We start from the raw sequence: 22705 nt of genomic DNA, 5'->3' as shown, positions 1-22705 counted from the left end.
ATAGTAGCGCCAGCATGGCTTTTTCCTTGCAAAGTCTGCAAGCAAGTACTGCTTTCAGGAAAGACCCTTTATTTACCAGAACAGAAATATGCTGCTAAAAAAATAAAAAAATCATCTTTCTCTTGCCAGCCATTTTTTCCCTTCAGGAAAAAAAAAAAAAAAGAGAAGAAGAATGCAACCTCTGGAAACGCCATTAATATGAAGCCTGACATGCTCTCTAGGATATCCCTACCTTTTGCCAGAAGCTACAAATGTATACTCTAAAGTAAACAATGGAAAGGTTACTGAAGGTTAAGTACATTCACATACTTCAGAGCGAACAGCCAGCCGCCACGCTGGGAAGATAATTTACACAGCACGAACCCAGTGCCCCAGTTAGGCCGGGTTGGGGGCCGCTGGCTGTGGCAGGGGCCCCCTGGGCAGGCACGGGTGCAGGCACAGAGGGCACCTCTGTCTGCCCCTCCCCATCCACCCCTCCCGACCCCTCGCCCATCCATCTTCCATGGGGATTCCCTGGCTGGCCTCATGACACGCTCCATGACATCACCTGCCTGCTAATAATAGCACTTCAGTCAGCCACCCGCCAGCAGAGACGGATGGGTTTGGTTACAGACGCACTTACTGAATGGCTGTGTCGTGTGGTGCTGTGCGTGTCGTGTCCCCCCCCCCCCCCCCCCGCCACCCCCTCCCCAAGTCTTGTTTCTCTGCTGCCAAGGAAACGCAGGGAACACACTCTTGGCGTTCTCTCTCTCCCTCTTTCCAACACAGGCGCACAATTCTCCTGGTTTGCTGCAACGAAATCTCCGTTGACATGAGGGCCAGCTGCTGAGTGTTACTCAGGAGCATCCCCGGCTGTACCACTGTGGCCATCCTGTTCCTTCAGTACAGTATAAACACTCAGCCCGTAATGTTGAGAGTCCTGCATCCACAACTGCATACTGCAGCTAAGAATTTACAGTCCCAGAGTACAGCAGTGGAAAATAACTCCTTCACACTGATGTTCTTTTGAAATCTGTTCTCTGGCACCCATTAGCGCTTAGCATAATGGCCCCCAGAATTCTTTTCCGTTTAGAACCTGCCACATAACTTGTGAGTATTTTGGTCAAATGTATCAAACATGTATGACAGGAATAGACTTTGTCTTTGCACCCACTTCTCGAAAGCACTGGAGTCCTAGAAGGATGCTTATGAATAGCTACAATGCCTCCCTCTCTGTAAGGGATTTTCTACGCAGCAGAAGAGCAGTCAACAGTTGACATGGACCTTGGCACAGACCCAACAATCAGGACATAAGGCCAGCAGGGGTCCTCTAATAGCTAGCCTGTCATTAGGCACCTGCTGCTGGTCTTCACTGCTGATGGTATTACCTGACCCAAACAGATTTAAGCTGTGATACAAAGGCCTCAGCCTACCACAAGTGCATCTTCAACTTGCACAGCCTCAGAGCAGTGCAAGCCACACTAGAACACATTCAGGCACCCACCTCTCCCTGCAAGTTTTATAGAATTGTTTAGGTTGGAAAAGACTTTTAAGATTGTCGGGTCCAACCATTAACCCAGCACTGCCAAGTCCACCACTAAACCATGTCCTGAAGTGCCACATCTACCACATACCTCCAGGGATGGTGACTCAACCACTTCCCTGGGCAGCCTGTTCCATTGTTTGACAACCCTTTCGGTAAAGACATTTTTCCTAATGTCCATTCTAAACCTCCCCGGCACAACTTGAGGTCATTTCCTCTTGTCCTATCTGTTGTTACTTGGGAAAAGAGACTGACCCTCACCTCACTACAACCTCCTCTCAAGGAGTTGTAGAGAGTGGTAAGGTCTCCCCTCAGCCTCCTCTTCTCCAGACTAAACAACCCCAGTTCCTTCAGCTGCTCCTCATCAGACCTGTTCTCCAGACCCTTCGCCAGCTTCGTTGCCCTTCTCTGAACACGCTCCAGCACCTCAATGTCCTTCTTGTAGTGAGAGGCCCAAAACTGAACCCAGTATTTGAGCTGCGGCTTCACCAGCGCCGAGTACAGGGGCACGATCACCTCCCTACTCCTGCTGGCCACGCTATTCTGATACAAGCCAGGATGCTGTTTGCCTTCTTGGCCACCTGGGCACACTGCTGGCTCATGTTCTGCCAGGTGTCGACCAGCACCGCCAGGTCCTTTTCTGCCGGGCAGCTTTCCAGCCACTCATCCCCAAGCCTGTAGCGCTGCATGGGGTTGTTGAGACCCAAGTGCAGGACCCGGCACTTGGCCTTTTTGAACCTCATACAGTTGGCCTCAGCCCATTGATCCAGCCTGTCCAGGTCCCTCTGCAGAGCCTTCCTACCCTTAGGCAGATCAACATTCCTGCCCAATTTGGTGTCATCTGCAAACTTACTGAGGGAGCACTCGATACCCTCATCCAGATCACTGATAAAGATATTAAACAGATCTGGCCCCAGTACTGAGACCTGGGGAACACCACTTATGACTGGCCACTCAGCCAGTTTTTTACCCAGCAAAGAGTGCACCTGTCCAAGCCACCCAGCCAGTTTCTCCAGGAGAATGCTGTGGGAAATAGTGTCAAAGGCGTTACTAAAGTCCAGGTAAACAACACCCACAGCCTTTCCCTCATCCACTAAGTGGGTCACCTTGTCACAGAAGGAGATCAGGTTAGTAAAGCATGACCTGCCTTTCATAAGCCCATGCTGACTTGGCCTGATCACCTGGTTGTCTTGTATGCATCATGTGATGGCACTCAGGATGATCTGCTCCATAACCTTCCCTGGCACCGAGGTCAGACTGACAGGCCTGTAGTTCCCCGGATCCTCCTTCTGGCCCTTCTTGTAGATGGTGCCACATTTGCTAACTTCCAGTCAACTGGGACCTCCCTGGTTAGCCAGGACTGCTGTAAATGACCGAAAGTGTCTTGGTGAGCTCTGCCAGCTCCCTCAGTACGCTTGGGTGGATCCCATCTGGCCCCATAGACTAGTGCATGTCTAAGTGGTGTAGCAGGTCACCAACCATTTCCCCTTGGATTATGGAGGCTTCGTTATGCTCCCCATCCGTGTTTTCTAGCTCAGGGGGCTGGGTATCCGGAGAACAACTGGTTTTACTATTAAAGACTGAGGCAAAGAAGGCACTAAGTACCTCAGCCTTTTCCTCATCCTTTGTCACTATGTTTCCCCCCACGTCTGAAAGAGGAGGCTCTGACAGTGATATGAAGCCAGAATATTTATTAAAATAAGCAGCTAATCCTACTCCTAACACCTTGGCTGCTGTGCAAACCTCTGCTGAACAAAGCCAACCAGCCTGTCACTTTGCTGCTCTGCTCCAACTCCTTTTTTCAACTTTTTGTAGTTGCTGACACTGTCCTGAATTATGCTGCACACAGCACTAAATTATTCACTCCTTTACATACCACTTGCCTTACTAATGATGTTGTAAAAAACAGAAGTGATGGGAGAATCCCAAATACAGCGCTACAAGCAAATGGACTGACACATGGACCCAGACCACCGCCTCGCAGTCCCATAAATTTGATTTACCTATTGTATCCTTTCCCTGATGGGGTTCTTCTACAGGAATCTCCTCACTACAGTTGTTGCACTGTGTTTCCTAGCGTTCCCTCCATGATTGTATTCTAAAGGTCATCTGTGAGGTAGTCACATAATCACCCCTTGGATGCGAGACATCTGCAAGAACTGATCTGCTCTAAACGGTGCTTCAGCCTGCTCCCACCTTCCTTAACATCCACCTGGGAACTACACCTACACAGGAACTGAATTTTTCTCTGTAACAGGAAGGCTACCAGTCCCTGTGTGTTCCTATGAGCAACTGAAATGTTTAATTTTAAAAGTTTTATGAAGATCAGATGATTTCTAAACTCTCAAGACACAGCATCATAGCTGGTTAGAACTTGACAAAATACAACACTCTCCACTCTGAGACAAGTTCCCCTGCTTTTTTACCAGAATTAACTAATCAGCCCTAATACTGTAACTAGTTCTCTGAAAATGGATTTGGCTTCAAAGTGCCTCTGCCTACACTGAGCTAACTGCACAACAGAGGCTAATGGTTAAAGCAAGGACCTTTGGAGGCTACTGTTTCTTGTCGTATTGGGCTCCTGTTCCCTCTGAATGCCAAAGAGCAACTGATTATCTGAAGTACATCCACAACTCTACTTCTTTGTGCAGTTAAAATGTTAATTTTGGTATAGACTAAAGGAAAAGGAGCAAGAAAAAAAGCTGACTATTAAAGAGAACAGGCTTGTACTCTCTGCAGCATCTATACCTCAGCGGGATTTCATGTACTAAAGCTGATACACACTGGGAAAGCCTTTCTCCACACAGAAGTGCAGTCTCATTCAGTGACACGAGCTCTTTTCTTGCCAACAAAACAAACCTTGAGATCTTTGCTTGCTTCCCCCTTTTCTAGTCTTTATGTCCTGCTGTGTTTTTATTTTAGAAAAATAGTCTCAGTTCTCTTCATAGACAGCTTGCTTGAATGTTATGATAAATTTAAACTTGCACTCTGCCATTTTCATCTGTAGCATCACGATGCAAAAGGACTGTGCAACAGTGGTAGGGCTGACGTGTCTATTTCGTTGTTTCAGGTTTACGTATTTAAGTAATGATTCTTCATCTCAAAATTCAGCCATTTACGGTGATCATCCTCAAACCAACTACTGCGAGCAGTGTTGGAAGAAGAGGCGTAAGGGAGGACAGAGAAAAGCAAAATACTCTTTTGTTTTTAGTACTGCTGTTTAGTTTTAGAAACAGATGAATTTCCTCTCCACCCTCTTTAACAAGTCTAACAGTTTCGGTGCCCCTTACCAGCCTTCTCAGCAGGTGACAGGCATGTTCAACATCTTTTGTTTTTTGCAGTAGTGCACATTCAGGACACTTTATGCTCATTTCAGACAGATTGGACCATAGGCTTCACTTCTAGTACCAAGACTATTCTGCATCTTCTAAATTCGCGTTGCAAAGTAACCTAGTTATCTTCCCTATGAAATAATCAGCGCTGGGGTACCTGATAACCCTAGGTGTTAACAAGGTGGAGGAAATATTTAAATTATTACACAAAGAGATGTACCTAGGAAGATTTTAACCACTCCCCCAAATCCTTGCACTGAATATATCAGGCTGAGAAAGATTTAAGCCTTACTGCCGTTATCTTTTTCTGTACTGATGAAGTGCTATCATTAGAAATGATCTTCTAAAGGCCAGAACTGTATTATATGATCATAAAGGTCTTTGCAATTTTCTAGTATCCACAATAGGATACTGGAGCCATGCAGCCTGAAAACTGCCTGCACAGCTTGACGGGTCCCTGATTCAACACTTCCCATTTTCAGCCAGTGAACTGCGCTAACAGAAATTAAATTATTTAATACTTTCCTAAAACTGCCTTCTAAGGCAGGAAGCTGCTGTAAACATTCCAGGAATTATATTCTCTTGGCAAAACCAGAAAGTGGTCTGCCTAATAGTAATTGTGAAGGTAGTTCACGAATTTTGTCAAATTATTTTGTTGGTCAGAAAAGCCTAATAACCAGTAAATCAAAGGAATTTTTTCTTCTTCCATGGGTAGTTCATAAGTCAACATCATAGACTAACACTATGCCTCTTCCCATGTACTTAAAATGTTTCTACTTAAGAATTTTCTTGCCTTGAATATCAACTGTGACTATCAAAACTTGAGAGTTTTAAGTGAAACGAATTTAGGAAGAAAACAGCGTGGTTTCAAACACCACACTGTACATGCAAACAGAACAGCCAAAATAAAGCAACTCCAGTTCCAGTTTTTCAGACAAGAAGCCAAAGACAGTGATGCTAATGACTTATCTGACACGCAGGATTAGCAACAAAAGAACAGAGACCGTGCCTCCAAACTACGAGGTTTGGCAGTGGGGATACACCGTACTCTCAACTCTCTCCACCTGCCACACATTTGACATGAGCTGTACCAGAGCAACCATCTGAGTCCCACTGATCTGCCCCAGCATCTGCCATCCTGACTCCAACTGAAGCTTTACTGACCACCAGTTGTGTTGAAAATGCAGTTTCAGAGCCATAGCAAGGAAAGCGCAAGTACTGGAAGCTGATCTTCAGACAAATGGATGCTCCTTTTAGCACCTGCTAAAGCTGCCTCCTGTCTTGCAGTGCAGACACACCTGGGCAGAATGCTGTTCTTTCTACTACGCCAACGTAACTCGGCACATTAAGGGCACGCTGGCGCACGCGTCTTCGTATGTTAGAGGGAGCAATGACAAACTAGACACGTGACTGTGGATGGCCCTTCAGAGCTGAATCTGACTTGACTCAGGAGCTAGCGCCAAGTTTCCAAACAAAATGCCAACAACATGTTTATCCTTGTCGTTTGTCCAGCATTAGCAAGACATGCTTCTAAAGACAAAACCTGCAACCTAGCATCTTTCGCATTCAAAAAAGTTGTGTAAGAGGCTGCAGTTTTTTTTACTTACCAGGAGATGGCGGCTGAATCTTAGGTTGTTTCTTAGTATCTCCAGTGCTGAAGACTTCTGGAGGGGGCTCCTCCCCTCGCTCAATCTTGCACTCGAAGGCAAACAGGTACTGAATGTATTGTTTTTTCAGGGAACTAGCTGCGCTGCTTGAAGTGCCAACGTTCAAGGTGGTTGCCAGCTCACGCCACTTCTTGTTTTTATTAACCTAGGAAAATAAATGGCAGAATCATTGGTTTGCAGCAAAATGGTTTGTTTCAGTTAGAAGACAAAAAAGACTAAAAAAAAAAAAAAAAAAGGCCAAAACCCCCCCTCACCTTAATGGTTTACTTTTTCAATTTTCCTTTTTAAACTAATGCTTATTACTCCCACACACAGTAATGCATAGATAGCATTTACAGTTATAAAACCATTAAGGAACCTGCTGATAGCTACATAAAAAGCTTTTGCTTGTGGATAGTCTTCTGCATGGTGCATCTTTCAAATGCCTCGTGTTCTTCCAGGGCCTATGCTCTTCAGTTAGCAATCCATCTCCCAGCAAATTCATGCTCATTCTCTCCCTTCTCCAACACCCACCCACACCCACCCCATTCTAATTAAAAAGCAGCTTCTAAAAACTAATTTAGAAAGCAGTAACAGCGTTATTCTGCAATCTAAGTGTTTGAGCATTGATATGAAAAATAAATTTTTCTCCAAAATAGCCACCAGCTGTCAAACAGCTCAGCCTATAATTCCTGCTTCAAGGCCTTTCAGTTTAGGGCGTCTTGCAGGGACAGATCAATGATCCTTTGGCTAGATGAGAGGCAGAGTGAAGCAAGGCCCCTTAATTAATTAAGGCAGACTTCAAAACACACAGGGCTAGTCCAGCAATACTCTGTATTACAGTGCTGACTGCACAACTCTGCTGCGAGTCTTGTTTGCAGTGTAAGGCTGAGAATACTGAAAGACTCTGTTCATGAGCTCCTCAAACACAGCTGATCTGTAATAACAGCGAAGTTCATTTATCATCCCGGGTGATGCCACTGGCTCGCTCCGCTGTACCACTCATTGCAGCCAGTATTTTTGCTGTAATACCTGATGCCCCAAAGTTCAGTCAACCAGTTGTGCAATTGATAGGTATGACCCAAGGAGGACAGGCAGCACTGAAATAAACGGGCTTTAAACATCTGAGCATCTCAGCTTTTGTTGGAGAAGAACCCTGATTCTTGCACACCACGATGACAGCTACTTGCCCTGAGGCCTGAGATTTTAATGACTCCAACCTAACTTGTACAGCCGCGAAGGTTATCATTAGCCATACTGTTCCTAAGCCTGTGTGCCAGCAAAGGAAACATTTCTTAACATTTCTCTCAGTGTTTAGTAACACCGTAACTGCTACCAGTCAGCAAAGATCTTTCAAGGACAGCATTAATAGGTTGGCATGGCTATGCCAAGTGTTTTTATTTCTCTGGTACACCCTACAAGAACCCAGGAGCTAAAGGAGACGAGGTTTTAATAAACTGCCCCTGTCGAGGCTTGAAATCCACTTACACAGCCCTTTGTGCCTACTGACTTACAGCTAAGTGGTGCGTAATGAACATATTGCACCATGCAAACAGAAACATTCATGCCTAAATGCCTGGTATATTGGCATTTAAAAGCAGACTGCCGACAGCTGGTCTGTTCATGTTGGGACCCCATCAACTGCAAAACTATTCAGATAGAGAATATGCACCGCTGCTGCACAGCTCCACTCCTGTCACACTCTGGGTAGAATCATGAGATGTGGAGTGCAGCAGTTGGAGAAACAGCTTTTTAGGAGAGCATCACACAGATGCATTTAAATAAACCTCAGCAAGCAAAGCTCTGCACCTCTCAGTAGCCCCAAACAGATAAACATGGTGCTCATTCATGTGGGCAAACCAGCAAAAGCAGGAGCCTTTATTTTTCAATTTTTAGCAGTACTGAAGCACACACATTTGTAACCCAAGCTCTTTCAAAAATTGTTCTAAGTGAAGAGCATCTATTCTTTGGCAATGCATAATGTCTGTCACTGCAAATCAACACTGAGTGTCCCAAAATAAAATAAATCTCCATAATAAGCCAACATGAATGACTCTCTAGAATAGCCCATCTGCCCCACATCTTACTTAATTTTTGATGCTAAGAGTCATACTACAGGCACAATCATGCTCTATGAGGCAGAGTAGCTGCATGGTATGATTTACCTGTAATAAACTTTCTGAGCTAAAAGTAATCAAATATTTATGATGCTGGGGGGCATAAGCTGATCCCTAAAAATGTCAGGATAACACCTCTTACCCAGACACAGCACCTAACAACTGGCAAGGTGAACTCTATTAGGTTTCTCTGCCTTCCTTTAGTAACAGGAATAGCTAAAAATCTCTGGACTTGAAAGGCTGTAGTTAAATCCTATGTTGTAGGTGTACTATTAAAAACAGCATTGAAAATGCTACTAATTGCTGTTGGACATTTCTTTCTTGAACTAACCACATAGATTATTAAAATGTGCTCTCCTTCTGAGGATCTAATTTGTTTGCTGCATTTTTGAGTTCAGATTCTGTAATTAGTGTAAAATTGTATCTATTTAAAAAATAAATATTATCTATTTTATTTATTTAGTCTTACAGAACTCACAAGTGATTTCCAAACATCCCTTTGCAAAATTTCCAGTTAACTGGTGAGAATACAACCCAAAACTTCTCTCTCCCACCTGTGACTTTTATTCTCAGCTCTTCCTGCTTTCATTTTCCTTCATCTCAATTCACCTTTTCCTTGTAATCATTATGTTTGTAAGGCAACCCAAAACATCCTGTAAGCATTTTCCAAACACAGTGAAAGCATAGTCTGTGTCTAAGAAACAAATGTACCATACACAGACACTCAGAGATGAAAGGTTTGGGAAGAAGGACTTTGTTTCAATAATGTATCTGCCACTTCTCTGGAGAGATGAATTAAGTTTGTCCTAGAGGCAGTATCCCTGTCTGGGAAGGATGGATTTCAAAACCTCCTTTTCCTTTCAGCTCTTTCATCTGTTCTTACTCACAACTTTGATCCAATCACTTTTTCTGCTTTTCTTCTTTTAGGGGCATTACTGGATTTCCCTGAACAGGTAACAATTTCATCTGGCTGTAACAACAGTTGATTTTGATTCAAACTCCAGAGTTTTAGAGCAATTATGCAGCCCAAAACAAACTCCAGACGAATACTAAAGCACGGAACTCTATTTTCTTCAACAATGTCGTCAGGGCTGAAAATGTAATGGTGTAACCAGCAGGAAACAGTCTAGAAAAAACCGTGTATCGCCTTTTCAAAAGGCTCACTTTCAAGCACTTCTCACCTGTGCTAAACCTCCAATCTCTTTGACGCAGACATAAAGCCTGAACAGGTCCAGGGGCTTCTTGCCCACAGCTGGCAGACTGGCCACGGGCGTGCCCCTCTCCTCCATGAACGTGAGGTACCGATCTACCCACATCTTGCGCTCCGGCTCATTTCCTAGCTCATAGACTTTAGTGATCTTCTCTCCAGTTGTGGTAGAGGAACTTGATTTCTAAATCGCAAGAAGAAAAAAAAAGAGTTGGGGGAAGGGTGGGAGGGGGAGGGAAAAGAAAGTAAGAAACTCACAACATTGAAAAAGAGAAGATGTCAAACAAACTAAAGCTATCACACAACAGTCAGGAATGAAGGCTACTAGTTCAGGCACAAACAGTACATTCTGTCCAGATACGTAAAATTCAGCTTTTTAAATAAAGGGCCCAAACTCCCCATTTTCATTTTTTTTTTTTCACTGATCTGAACTTTGGATCCCAGAAGGCAAGTTTCTGATGTTGCCTCATGTCATTTTAAGAAGAGGTAGCTCTCACACAGTGCTTCTCATCCACTTATCTCGAAGTGCTTTGCAAGCAATAATTTGTGTAAAATTAAAACCAAGCTTGTCCCACACAAGTTTACATAATCCTAAAACCAAACCAAATCAACGCCTCTCCTCTTTGCCCCCTAAAAGGGGCCAGAAAACTTGGAAGTGTTCCTCCAGAACAGGGATTGCACAAGAGTTACCTAAAGCGTGAATCATGGCAAACCTAGTACACCAAGGAATAGTACTCTCTTTAGATAGTCACAAACGGTTACACTTTACTACCTCTTCACACCACCACTGGCCAAAAAGCAAGATGAGCAAGAATGCCTACAGTACAAGGAGACTGGTGGCAATACTTTTTGTGAAGTGCCAATTAGCTTCCCAAGCCAATATGAGTACCTACTACTCTCCTCCCTTGAAAGAGGACAGCAGATAGCCATCTCACGTGTCCTACCTTGCAAAGAGAACGTGTATTACGACCTGGGGAAAGCCAGGATTGAACAGCCATCAGAGCCGAACCATCACCAGGAAAAGCAAAAGAGGTGGAAAGAGCAGAATTCTTTCTCATGTGGCAGAAATGCAGGAGTGAACCAGCCTTCTTGCTGCTATTTGGGCTTTACAGCTAATGAAAGCTCAAGCTATCTCGACACCCTTGTCTTCTCTATGTGGAGATGGCAGAAGGCACTGAGGCTGCTACACAAGCAGTAACTTCTCACCATATCTTTTCTGTGCAGTATAACCCTGTAAGCTGGGCTCTGTGCCATGTGTGGATGGGCTACATCTTATCCAAGCTCCCTCTGAGCTGACAGCAGAGAGGGGCTGCTGCTACCCAGGAAGACCCTCCTGCTTGCAGAAGGCGAAGTGATTTGCTCAGCAGTGGAAGACGGGAGTGGTTCAGAATTAAACACAAGAGGAAAAGATCAATATAAAGCTTTGGGAAAGGAGCTAAATAGAGGATATGTTTCCCTTCATAAACGTCTGTATAGTAAAATCCTAAACTTTGTCGTTGACTGCGGCAGACACTTCTTTAAACTCATCTAGTCAATCACTCTTTTCCTCCGTTGCCTTTTCCTTACTTTGAGACAGCACCATTCTGAAGGAAACAGGAACTTACTTCTAGTTGAACATGTCTGAAGAAGACCCTAGCAGTACCTCACGGATGCTGCAGAACCACCCACTTCGTCCACGTCTCCACATAGCGCTGGTGAGGGCTGGCACTCAGCACCACAAAAGATGCAGCGGGGGAGTATCCAGCTGCCCATGATTTTAAAAGCATTGCCACCACTCATCTTGCACGTTAGCCTGGAAAATACGACAGGCTCTGTATCTTCCTCCAGCCATTAGCTGAAACTTGGCAACTCTGGAGGACAGCCAGGGGAAAAGAGATGTGAAGCCAACGGGGGTGAGCCATTGCTGTTCTTTGCAGTAAATGAATATTCATTTTATTTAAATAATTAAATAAACAGCCTCCTGTAAAGTTTTCTGCCTTGCTTCCTAATATTGTAACTTCTTTGCAGTAGTCCTTCCCTACAGACAGATATTACTACCTTTCTTAGAAATGATGTGCACTCCTGAATTTACTTGAGCCAGATTCAGCTGTGTTACAACTCCTGCTGAAGTCAGAATCAAGGCTGAATTTGCTTTACTAATACCAAGTGGCTGGCAGGAAAGTACTTTGACATGAGTCCTGCAGATTATGCAGTGAAAGCACAAACTGATTCTGTAATGGCAACCAGTTTACTCAAAGCATCACTTGCTATGTGTCTGGGTGTTTAAGAAAGTCAGTTTAACCCTTTTCAACAAATACAGTCTGTCAAAGTTTTTTCTGGGGGTGGGTGGAAAGAGGGAAGTAGGCAAGTCATGTTGCTGCTAATCTGATTTTGTGGTGAGAACAGATATATGATCACATAGGTTTGAACAGCTGAATAAACTGGAGCTACCCTACCACCAGCTGCAGTAAGAACAAAGTTACCCTACTGCCCAGTTAATCAGCATTAATTTTAATCTGACACTTACGATGCCACAGAACTCTAATAAAAACGAAGGTGGGAAATTTCAGCAAATACCTAGTGAATTTTGTATCTTCTTATATTCTAACATATGATGCAACAAAATGGTTTCTATTTCATTTTTATCGTAGTTCATGATTAAGATGTTCAGATTTATGAGTTCTACGTTTTCATTTTTATATGGTAATATTCTCGTTTTCAAACCAGATTCAGAGCAGAATGGAAACAGTTAAGAATTTCTCATTCTGGGTTTTTCTACTATACATCTCAAATGATGCTGCTTTTCAGCAGTGTGGCAGCAGGCTCTAAAATGACAGTATAATCTGAAAACTTTTCACAGCTTACAGAAGGTAAGAAGTGTTTCTCACTGTGTGAGCTTTCAGGTTGTCATGCTTTGTAAAATGGGTGCAATTTTCTTCTAAAATGAAACGTTAACTTTAGAAGAATGCACTAGAGGGAAGAATGCTATTCCTCAAGAGTAAAGATCTTTTTCTCTTCTCTATTTTTATAAATGTAAACATATAAAAATGACAGATGTGTGCAAACTAGTCTACACACAAATGAACTTCAGTTCCACATGGGCAGGTTCAGCTGGAAGCCTAAATTTGCCTATAGGTAAATGTTAACCCTCTGAAAAGAAGAGTTTACTACAAAATGATCCCATTAGCAGATTGTTAACTAAAATGAGCGCATGCCAGGCAATGCTGGAAGAATACAGATCATGAGCTTTTCTTCTGCTAAGTTTGTTGATAATTTTGGTGATTAAAGAATGCTAGTACAAGCCTGTGGCACATACCTTTACCAATTTAGTTGTATCCTACTCTGCCCTCAATCCCTAGCACTCTTCTATGTGATATGACTGGCCATGTTAAAGTGGGTGATTAAAAAAACCCCACCAAAGTATGTGAACACCAAAGCAAATTCCCATATCAAATCTGTTGAACCCCATACTTTTCAATACACCTACCACTTATTAAAACTGTCTTATACACAGACCCTTGTACGGTGAGTCCGCAGAATCTTTCAAAGCAACACAGATTCCTCTAGGAGTTCTTTTCACATTAAGGCAGTAGGTAGTTGTTTCTGTACATATCTTTAAGCATCTATATTTATAGAACTATCTCCCATTCACTTCCCCCACTTCAATAAAGAATTTGCCAATATTACGTTTATTACATAGACCTATTTTACTACAGAACAGAGTGTGCATACACAGGCAGCAAAACCTGCTCAAGTCCAATCTCTGGCAGAGGCTTCTGCAGGACACAATCCTCTGCCAAGATTTCCTCCTGAAGGACTCTGTTGACCCCTCACAGCTAGCACCATGGAGACACAGTACTATTCAGGTGTATTCACACTGTTATGTTCATGGGTACCTATGGACAGTATACAGTACCTTATGCAGTTTCCATAACCTATTGTTTTATTCAAGCTGCAGCGACCCTGCATAGTTCACACCCATACTTGAAATTTCTCCTTTAAAGAATTTTAAAGCCACCTTGCCACTGTTAGGGATGCACACTATGTGCAAAATTAGCATAGCAGAAGTGTCCTTTAACCGATGTACTCAAAGAGCCCTCAAAACATTCAGCAATTCCTTCTCCACATTTTCTTATGCCACACTTCCATATAAAACTGCTGAAAGAGAGGATCCACTTAGTAGGATCACAGGGATCCTGTGAAGTGAATCACAGACCATTCACCCTCGCTTTTATCCTCTGCTGGAATGGAGAAGTTGTACACATGAAGCAGCTTTGGGATTTAATGAACAAATTCAGGCTGTTTTCAAGTGTAATGGAACGCCTGCAATCAATCATTCCAGTCTATGTCAGGCTGCTGCTGAAGTCGATTAAGTTATCCAATACACTGGCCTTCACAGGTAAAAAGGTATCAGCTAATTTACAGCACTTAATTGTCTGTCGTTGCGAACCACTGTATTTATCTATAACTGTGTACCAAGCAGCATTTGGACAGAAGGGCATTCAGAAGAAACTGAAAGCACAAACTTTCTCTGTTTATTTTTTCCAACGCTATACTTTGGCATATTTACATGGAAAAAACTCCACATATGTTCACAATGACTCTAGGATTTGTTACGCAGTTTATGCAATGAGCTCAGGAATGCATTATAATTTGGTAGCCTTGTAGAGGAGGAACTCGATGTGTTAGACAGCCTGTGCATTAACTCTCTTGCTTTCCTACAGAAAACCGCCCAAACAAGCAATACCCAAAACATTACTGGAAAGAAAACTAACAGAGTTTCTGGTACCATGCTTTCAGAAATGTTGTTTAATGCTGTTAAGAAAAAGACGAGATTTTGTGGAACAAGTAACACCAGCTGCCTTCTGAGACTCAAAGTCACTGCCAAATAAACAGCGAAACATTAAGGTGGTACATTTCATGCCATGCTGCCCCTTTGCTCAGGGGATTCACTAGATGTCTGGTTTTTGGACAGGTAGATCTTTTCCCCTCCAATTGGCCTTCCCCTGTTTGCCCTGACACATACTCTTCAACATATCACTTTGTGAAAATTAAGTTGTTATCAAAGAATTGTTGCTAATTTAAGTGCACATTAACATTGGAGAAAACCCCTTTATATTCCTCACAAGAATGTATTTCATTATTTTTCTACAAAGAAATTATGATCCTGTTACTTTTGGTAAAATGAAAGGAAAGAGGAACAATTTATGTTTTTCTAATTAAAAAAAAAAAAACAAAGCAAAAATGACCAAGTGGACATTTGCTCCCCATAGACCTTATCAGCTTATGTCTGTATTTCTCTTTTCTACAGATGTATATATATTCTATGTGTATATATAGAGAGATATAGATGATGAAATTAAATTTTAGCTCCACACATCTCTCTCAGGTTTTTCTTTATAACCTGTATGAGAATGACTAAAAATTATTAATCTAAAAAATAGTTTTCTAAAACTATACATGCATCAGGTTTTTTGCTACCCACAATCTGGGTTATTCCAAAATAACCAAATGAAGGAAATCGGAAACAAGTTTGTTTTAGACTGTGCCCTGATAACTTAACGATTGTATTTCCAAATACACAATTCAAAATTAAAAATGTTTCAAAAATATTCATGGCAGCTTTTTCGTGGTGCTGAGTCTACAATTTAAACTTCAATGGATGTTAGTTTCAATAGGGGAGAAGATTTCTCATTTTGTTTTGTTTTGTTTTTTTTTCCTAAATAACCCTAGCAAAGACAAGTGCAGCAACCAGAGTGAAGTCAGTTGTGTGAAGGAGTTTGGGCCCAGGAACAGAAATGGAATTGTCCTTAACAACACAGTTGGCATGCTTGGAAGCTGATGCATTACAGGAAGGATGTTTTCTTCACAACAACTGCTGTATTACCAGACAGCACACTTGCATGATGCACGCAATTTTACTCTTTCTTATTTCAAAGTACTGTTGGGACAAATTTTGCCCTTGGATAAGCATGCTCAGGCCCCACTGAAGCCAGGCAGGGGAACTTACAGTCATGTGTCCGAGAGCAGAATTTGTACCCAGTGTTATAAAGAAAGAAAACTGTTTAGTGGATAAATAATGAAGAAAAGGAATTTACAAAACAAACAAGCAAGCATTAAAATATAATTAATTACAAAAAAATAAACAAAAACCAAAAAAACCAGAGCCACTTACAGGGCTTGATGGAGTCTTTGGCCAGCCTGGGCTGCTAATGCTATCACTTTCATCTCCATGAAATGAGGAGATGCTAGCAGAGCTTGGGGACATTGGGGAAGGGACTGGCAGGTTGCCTGGGGTTGGGGGCTGAGAAATACCCTGAGAGCTGTAGCTATCCTGTGGTAGAGGAATAAAAAAAAAATAATATGACAAAGGCAGGGCAAACTTTATTAAAAACAAAAAAATACATCCAGTTTAACAGTCTGACCAGTTTTTATATATAAAATATATAGAAACAGAGAGACACATACAGAAAACACACACATATATAAATATATTTTTATATATATATAAAAGGTATTAAAACAACATTGTTAATTAGTATAATTTGGAAAGTTTGCTGGATGCTTGGCTAAAGTCACTAAGCCACCATGCTTATTTCAAGCTCACATGGAATGCTAAGCATGGGTTTCCCCTTATGAAAGAAAGAAAAAAACCAAGCTGTTCACCTTATTTTATCAAATAAGGCAGGAAAGCAAAATATTAAAGTATGTTGCTGCTGCTGAGGCGGCCAAAACAGGAAGCTATAACTGAAGGCAGAGAAAAATGGCTGCAAGTATTGAAACCAGGCAAGACCCTTCTTTCCCACCCACCTGGCACAGCCGAATCCCCACGCAACTTTTGGCTTGGGTTGCTTTGCCCCCGCAAGTTAAAATGCCGTAAGAACTAGTAACTTTCAGATCCACACAATGAAGGAAAAAAGAAAAAAAAATTAAAGAAAAGAAACAAAGAGATTGCACGTGAATGGAAAGGCATGCAGGAAAGAACAGAAGTGGGTAGGCCAAAACCAGAAGATGAAGGACAACACAGCAGACTTCTGCGGGCCGAACCAAGACCACGTGCGGAGGTGGTAAATACCTTTGACTTGCTCTCAGGTTGGGGGGGTCCTTCTTCTTTGCCATCTGCTTTGAGAGGAAGGGGTAGTTTGGACTCACCGGGTGTCATCATATCTGCAAGACCCATAGGTGCTAATCGAAAACAGGAGAAACAGTTAAGCATGACTATGTTTGGCTTTGTAGGAAAAACACGCTTCCTGCTGCAAGACTGTGGTGCCACGTGAAGCAGAGGTCATCCCACCTCTGTCCTGCTATTCTAGCGTCCGGAAACCTGGAAACCTCTTCAGCTGAAGTGAGGAAATAAAAGAATGAACGAGGGGAGAATAGAAGCACCATGCAACAGCAACAACAAACACTTTACGGAGCAAAATTCATTCTTCATGCTGCTGGTAGTCTTCAACTGTCTCCACATTTGACCACTACACTTTAACGGAACAACAGTCTATTTTAATAACTACTGCACCTTCCCTTTAGCAACAGACAAACACAAATGAAAATGATGCATGTTTTGCTTGCCAATGTTGAATCAGAGAAAAGGGCTGAATTTCTCAATTATGTCTGTATTAAGGTTGGTGTCCAGCAGGTAATTCCTGCCCCTACTGACTTCAGTATGAATGGCTCAGACACTGTGAGCTTTAACTACAGAATTACAAGCTGTAAACTCTGCTCTGTTGGAGAACCGGCATGCAACTTCTTCCCCTCCTGCCAAAATGAGGTGGGACTGTAACGAATGCACAAATGTCTTTCTCTGATAATGGCACACAGTTGCCTTCCAGGGGTGTGAGGAGTTTAAGGTTTTTTTTTTTTTATTTGAAGATGCAAGTGCTAAGTATAGTATTACTGCTGCAGAGCCGCTGGGTTCCTGGATTTCTAGAAAGATGCAAGAAACATTCAGATAAACAGACAGAAAATACTGGTCAGAGCAGATGCTAGGAGGTGCCACGACACTGAATCAATGCAAATAACCAGAGAACAACAGCAAGACACCAGGTGATTCTTCCCCTGCAGAAAACCATGTGCACAGCATTTGTGAAAGACTGGATTATCTTCCCTTCCTCTCCCTTTTTTCTCTCCCTCATGCCCTTCTTTCAAAGAAGGATCTGAGATAAGAAAAACATAGGATAGAATAACCTATAAGGCAATAAAAACGAAAAAATACATATCCCAGGCTTACAAATTTTAAGAATCAGCAAAGCATCATTGTTAAAAAAAATTTTAAAAAATCTGATCATTACCATGCTAGCGTGCCTCTCTGCAAAATGACAATGCTGGCTTGCACTAGGCAGCAGGCACACTGCATAGCAAGCCAAAGATAGGAGGGGGAAAAGAAGCTTTAAAAATACTTCACAGATTGCCCACTACAAAATGATTATTGCACATATTCATGTATTACTATGTTTTAGAAAATAATTAGTTTTAATTACAGCAGTGAGAGCATGAGCAGGACTCTGGCGAATACGCTGGCAAGCTTTGCAGTGCTAATTTGCTAATATCTTTAGCATCACTGCAGGTTGAGACTACGGGTCTGCCAAAAAAACCTACCCAGCCGTGTGCCATGCGAGTTTACAACTGTATGCTCAATATTCAGCTTTGAACTGCCGGTGTTTTTCATGGGCACATTGTCTTGTTTTTTCAAAGCACATTTGTAGTCCAATCAAGCCCTTAAAGTCATCACAACACATAAATCATAATTGAGATTTAAAAAAAAAATAAATTACTTGCAATACTTAAAGACTTCAAGAATTGGAACAAAAAGCCTTTTTCAAGTGATGCAGCTGCAGAGAAAAATCTATTGGGATCAGCTAAAAATGCTGTTATTTTTATGTATGTGTGTGAAACATCAACAAAACAGCCAAGCAATATGATACTGGGAAGCCAGCATCCACTAAGCATCTGATTTGTCTGCATTTTGTCCTCACACTCTGTTTGAGGAGCTGGGGCAGCTTGTGACCATTATGAAGTGAAGGATGTCAGCCTAACACATTTTGGTTTTCAATTCCACAGTTAAAAAAAAAAAGAAGTTATTTTACAGATTTTTTAAAAATACACGAACAAAATGGTCAAACGTATGCCACAGTCTGTTTTCAAACCAGGATGCAGAACCGTTATACAAAATCCATTTTAACAGTTAACACATTTCATGCTGCGAAAACACTAAAAAAGAAGTCTTAGTTTTAGTTTCAAAGCAACCAAAGATGATCCTTCCCCTCTAAAGCAATTTTAGAGAGGTCAAACAAAGCAAAGTTAACAATCACGGTCTTCGCCAGAATTCGGTGTGGCTAAATCCTCTGCTGATACCTCACTGTTATCTAGCTTGTCACACGGTATTTCTGTTACTAAGATTATAATAATTTTGCTCAATCCTGGTAGCCCTGTCTCCATCAGAATTCCTTTACAAAAATCTCTTTTCCAGAGAGGTTTAAATTAAGACCTCACATAAAATGCAAGTAACTCTAGTCTGCAAATTACCACGCATATTCTGATATATTAATCATGTTTAGAAATGAAAAATACCAATTCATTTTGACTTTTGAATATTTCTTGTTGGCATATGCAAATATAACTAGCAAGAGTCCGAGACAATTATGAAAAAAATAATAGCTTCCCAAATTCTGTTTCACTTTTTGTTCTAAATTAGTTACTTCATCTACATCTTTTCTTTCTACCTGTAAGAGGAGAACTGCAAGGGTTTTACTAGTGAATTGCAAGGTTGTCTAGTTTCCCTATAGCTTTTACCTTGGATGTTTCTACAGCTACTTTTCCAACCACTACTGAAATGCTGTTTCACAACTTCTTGCAAATGTACTCTCCAGCGATTTGCAAACAGACATTTCTTCACTTTTTTTTAGCAATGCGGTACAGCAAGAACATTGTTTTGACCCTCTCTGAGCAGTGAAATACTGTTATTGTCACGAAACTGCTAAAATAAGACACAGTCTCTTTCTACACAGGTACTAATAATTCTGCGTGTGAAGTGCAGACCAAAGGATAAAACATTTAGAGAGGAGGATAACAGGGAAATCTTGACTCAGAAAGTGTTGTAGCATACTGTGAATGGGTTTCAAGTACTAGCCTCTGGCTTATTATAAGAATTTAAGAGCTAGAATGATTTCAAAAAGCAAGTATGGGTCAAGGTCCTGAATTAACTATTCCACACTGAATTTAACGTACTTAAAGGCAGATATTGACATGAGTAAAACTGCAGCAAAGTATTCTTTTTTTTGCTACAGGCTGCTCTGTCAGTCCCAGAAGATGATGAAATACTGTAGGGGCAGCAATACACAAACATTGTTTTTGTCTTTATTGCTAGAGCACTAACAAATCACACGCTACAAAACAGAACATTACATCCTTTGCAAGACGTTCCTTCCTCCTTTCCACCCCTAGCACTCTCCTTCCAAAAATAAAAGAAGAAAAAGAAAAAGCAGCGAATTTGTGACTCATGTGGAGTTGGCAAGAGGATCCCCACTGCTTTTATGCCGACAGGAAAAATGGAAGAGGCACAACAGCATTGCCTAACGTCCTGCCATAAATGACCATCGATCTCTGTGGAAAAGTACAGCTCAGGGTGCTCAGGCACCTTATCTGAAAGGGATGAGCGGGCCACCGAGGACTTCAGCGCCTCACCTCCTTTCTGCCTACCAAGCCTTGCTTGAGGGATGACAGACAAGTGGAGGCAGTTTGGGACATGGGCACCTCTATGTCAGGCACTGGCTTGATTTACAGTCACACAATGACCAGTGGACCACGGTCATCACTTGTTTCAAGTACAGGTGACGGGATACTTCAGCTGTTACCAACTGCTGACATCCTCCAGAAAGTTTATTTAAATATGAAATATATAATAGCTCATACAAAGATACGCATTACTGCAAAAAAATAGCAAAATAAATGGAAGTTTCCATTTTTCATAAAAATGTAACCAAGCTGCAAGACAGAGAAAACCAGTTAAGACTTCTTCACATTCATAAATACAATTGCTTTGTCTATCAGAGGTTCAGCCAAACAAAGTCAAATATAGATAAAATATGTATTAAAAGGTGTTGTATCTATTTTTAATGTTATTTTTAAGAGCATCCTTTTAATTCCCTTAGTACAAATAACTTCCTAGAACTTCATGTTTTATGTAAAGTATTATGATAAAAATTTGTTGGGAATAATACCCAGAAAATGGAAGGTTTCAGTAGGACAGAGGTAGTGAAATTAGGAAAGGATCCTTGTGGCAGTAAGGAGATTAATGCTTTTTTATTGTTTTGTTCACCTCCAGAGGCAGCAGAGATTATGAGTGCCAGTTTCCATAAAAGCACAATACGGAAATCTGTGAGATCCAAACTCCATATTACTTCTTTTTAAAGATAATTTTCACTAGAATTAACAAGGCTCATAGCATGAAATTATTATTTTATTTATGTTGGGGTTTGTAAGTTTCCTTTCATTATATATATTTTTAAAGCCTGAACTTCAAATACAGGGGAAAAAAATCTAAAATATATATGGGAAATGTGAACTCATATAACAAAAGGACAGTGGAGGTTATACAATTTTTCTGAATGGCAGTTTGTTCCATGAACATGAAGGGATTCTGGCACTTTTTCTTGAAGCTTTTGTTATTGTTATAGATGGGATACTCTGTCAGAAGGATCTGTCATCTTTGATCTAGTAATTTCTGTGTTCCGAAACTGCTCTACATCAGCAGAAGCTGGCAATCTGTTGTTTGATCCACAGTCACTGCTGAAGTACTAGGATGCATAACTGCAACAAGACTTTCCTTTCAATTGTGTCATTAATTAAAAAAAATAAAGAAAAAAAAGAATCAACTGGTAATAAGGAGTTATAAATACTACTAAAAATGTGTGGCAAAACCAGTGTTCTACTTAGCTGCACTGAAGGTTCAAAACCACATGAAACCAATTTCATCAGCATCAGCAATCTTCCCCTATTTTAGAGTAAAATCTAAAAACGCATTTGATTAAAACGCACGTAACCAAAACCTACCTTCCTCCCTCAAAACAACAACTGCACTCCCCAAAACCCAGACAACCAAGAAACCAACTTCTCCCTATTGCTTACCTTAGTTTTTCATTGGCCTCTAACTGAAACCACAGTTGTTCAGGCTCAGAGCAAGATAACTAATGCTCACACTTCACTCCATCAGCAACTGCTCAGTTGCATTTGGTTTTGGCCCTACACATTGACTGAACCCTGGTTTATCTGACCAATGTGTGGCTTTACACTAGCGGGGTGGTGGCGGCGGTGGGGAGGCTCAAGAGCCAGACAGCTGAGCTGGTCTTTGTGTCACAGACAATGCTGTTTTCAAGCCAGTAAGTAGGCATCACCTGCAAGTTCTCCACCTCATCAAATGCACCTCATCAAATGCAGGGCCAGAGCTGACCCTGAAGTGCTCCTACAGCTCAAGGCATTATCATTTTAAACACTGTATTTACACTTGTCTTAAGCTCAGACCTTCATTTCTTTGACCCAAGCAGAAGGATGAGTCAGGATAGGGAGAAATGCAGCATTCCCACTGCATGTGCCCCCAGCAGTATACTCACACTTAATTTTCTCTTTTTGTCGCCTCTCCCTCCCAGCCCACCCTGTACCAACACCAGTCTGCGTGCTCCTGGAGGCCGGCTGCATAAAGCAATCTAGATGCATGTCTGCTCACACACAGAGGAAAAGAGGTGCACTGAACTCCTCTAGTTCATCTCATACTTACTTTCCATTGGGTAATCTTTGAATTAATAAAACTGGAACAAAAGAAAACCTCACAAATGCACTGGCAGAAAAAACCCTGATAAATGTTTAAATTATTAAAAATCCAATATTTCAGAATGCATAACACAATAAAA

The 22705-nt window shown here is 41.6% G+C and overlaps 1 protein-coding gene across 9 annotated transcripts in view; it reads right to left on the bottom strand.

Annotated features, from left to right (window-relative positions):
* ARID1B (AT-rich interaction domain 1B) overlaps window positions 1-22705 on the bottom strand; it is a 336190-nt gene that overhangs the window by 20463 nt on the left and 293022 nt on the right. For 7 of the 9 annotated variants that reach the window (XM_086461129.1, XM_086461132.1, XM_086461131.1 and 4 more), the window contains 4 exons: window positions 16879-16988; window positions 15979-16137; window positions 9799-10008; window positions 6462-6666 (listed from right to left, as the gene is read on the bottom strand). In XM_086461129.1, coding sequence (XP_086317255.1) covers window positions 6462-6666; window positions 9799-10008; window positions 15979-16137; window positions 16879-16988 — 684 coding nt within the window. The remainder of the gene's footprint in view (window positions 1-6461; window positions 6667-9798; window positions 10009-15978; window positions 16138-16878; window positions 16989-22705) is intronic. The other 2 variants (XM_086461135.1, XM_086461136.1) reach the window with 1 other exon arrangement.

Source organism: Leptosomus discolor, chromosome 2 (genome assembly GCF_034619465.1).
Source record: "Leptosomus discolor isolate bLepDis1 chromosome 2, bLepDis1.hap2, whole genome shotgun sequence".
Classification (NCBI taxonomy): Eukaryota; Metazoa; Chordata; class Aves; order Leptosomiformes; family Leptosomidae; genus Leptosomus; species Leptosomus discolor.
The sequence above is the reverse complement of the archived record's forward strand: the minus strand, read 5'-3'. Positions and strand labels throughout refer to the sequence as shown.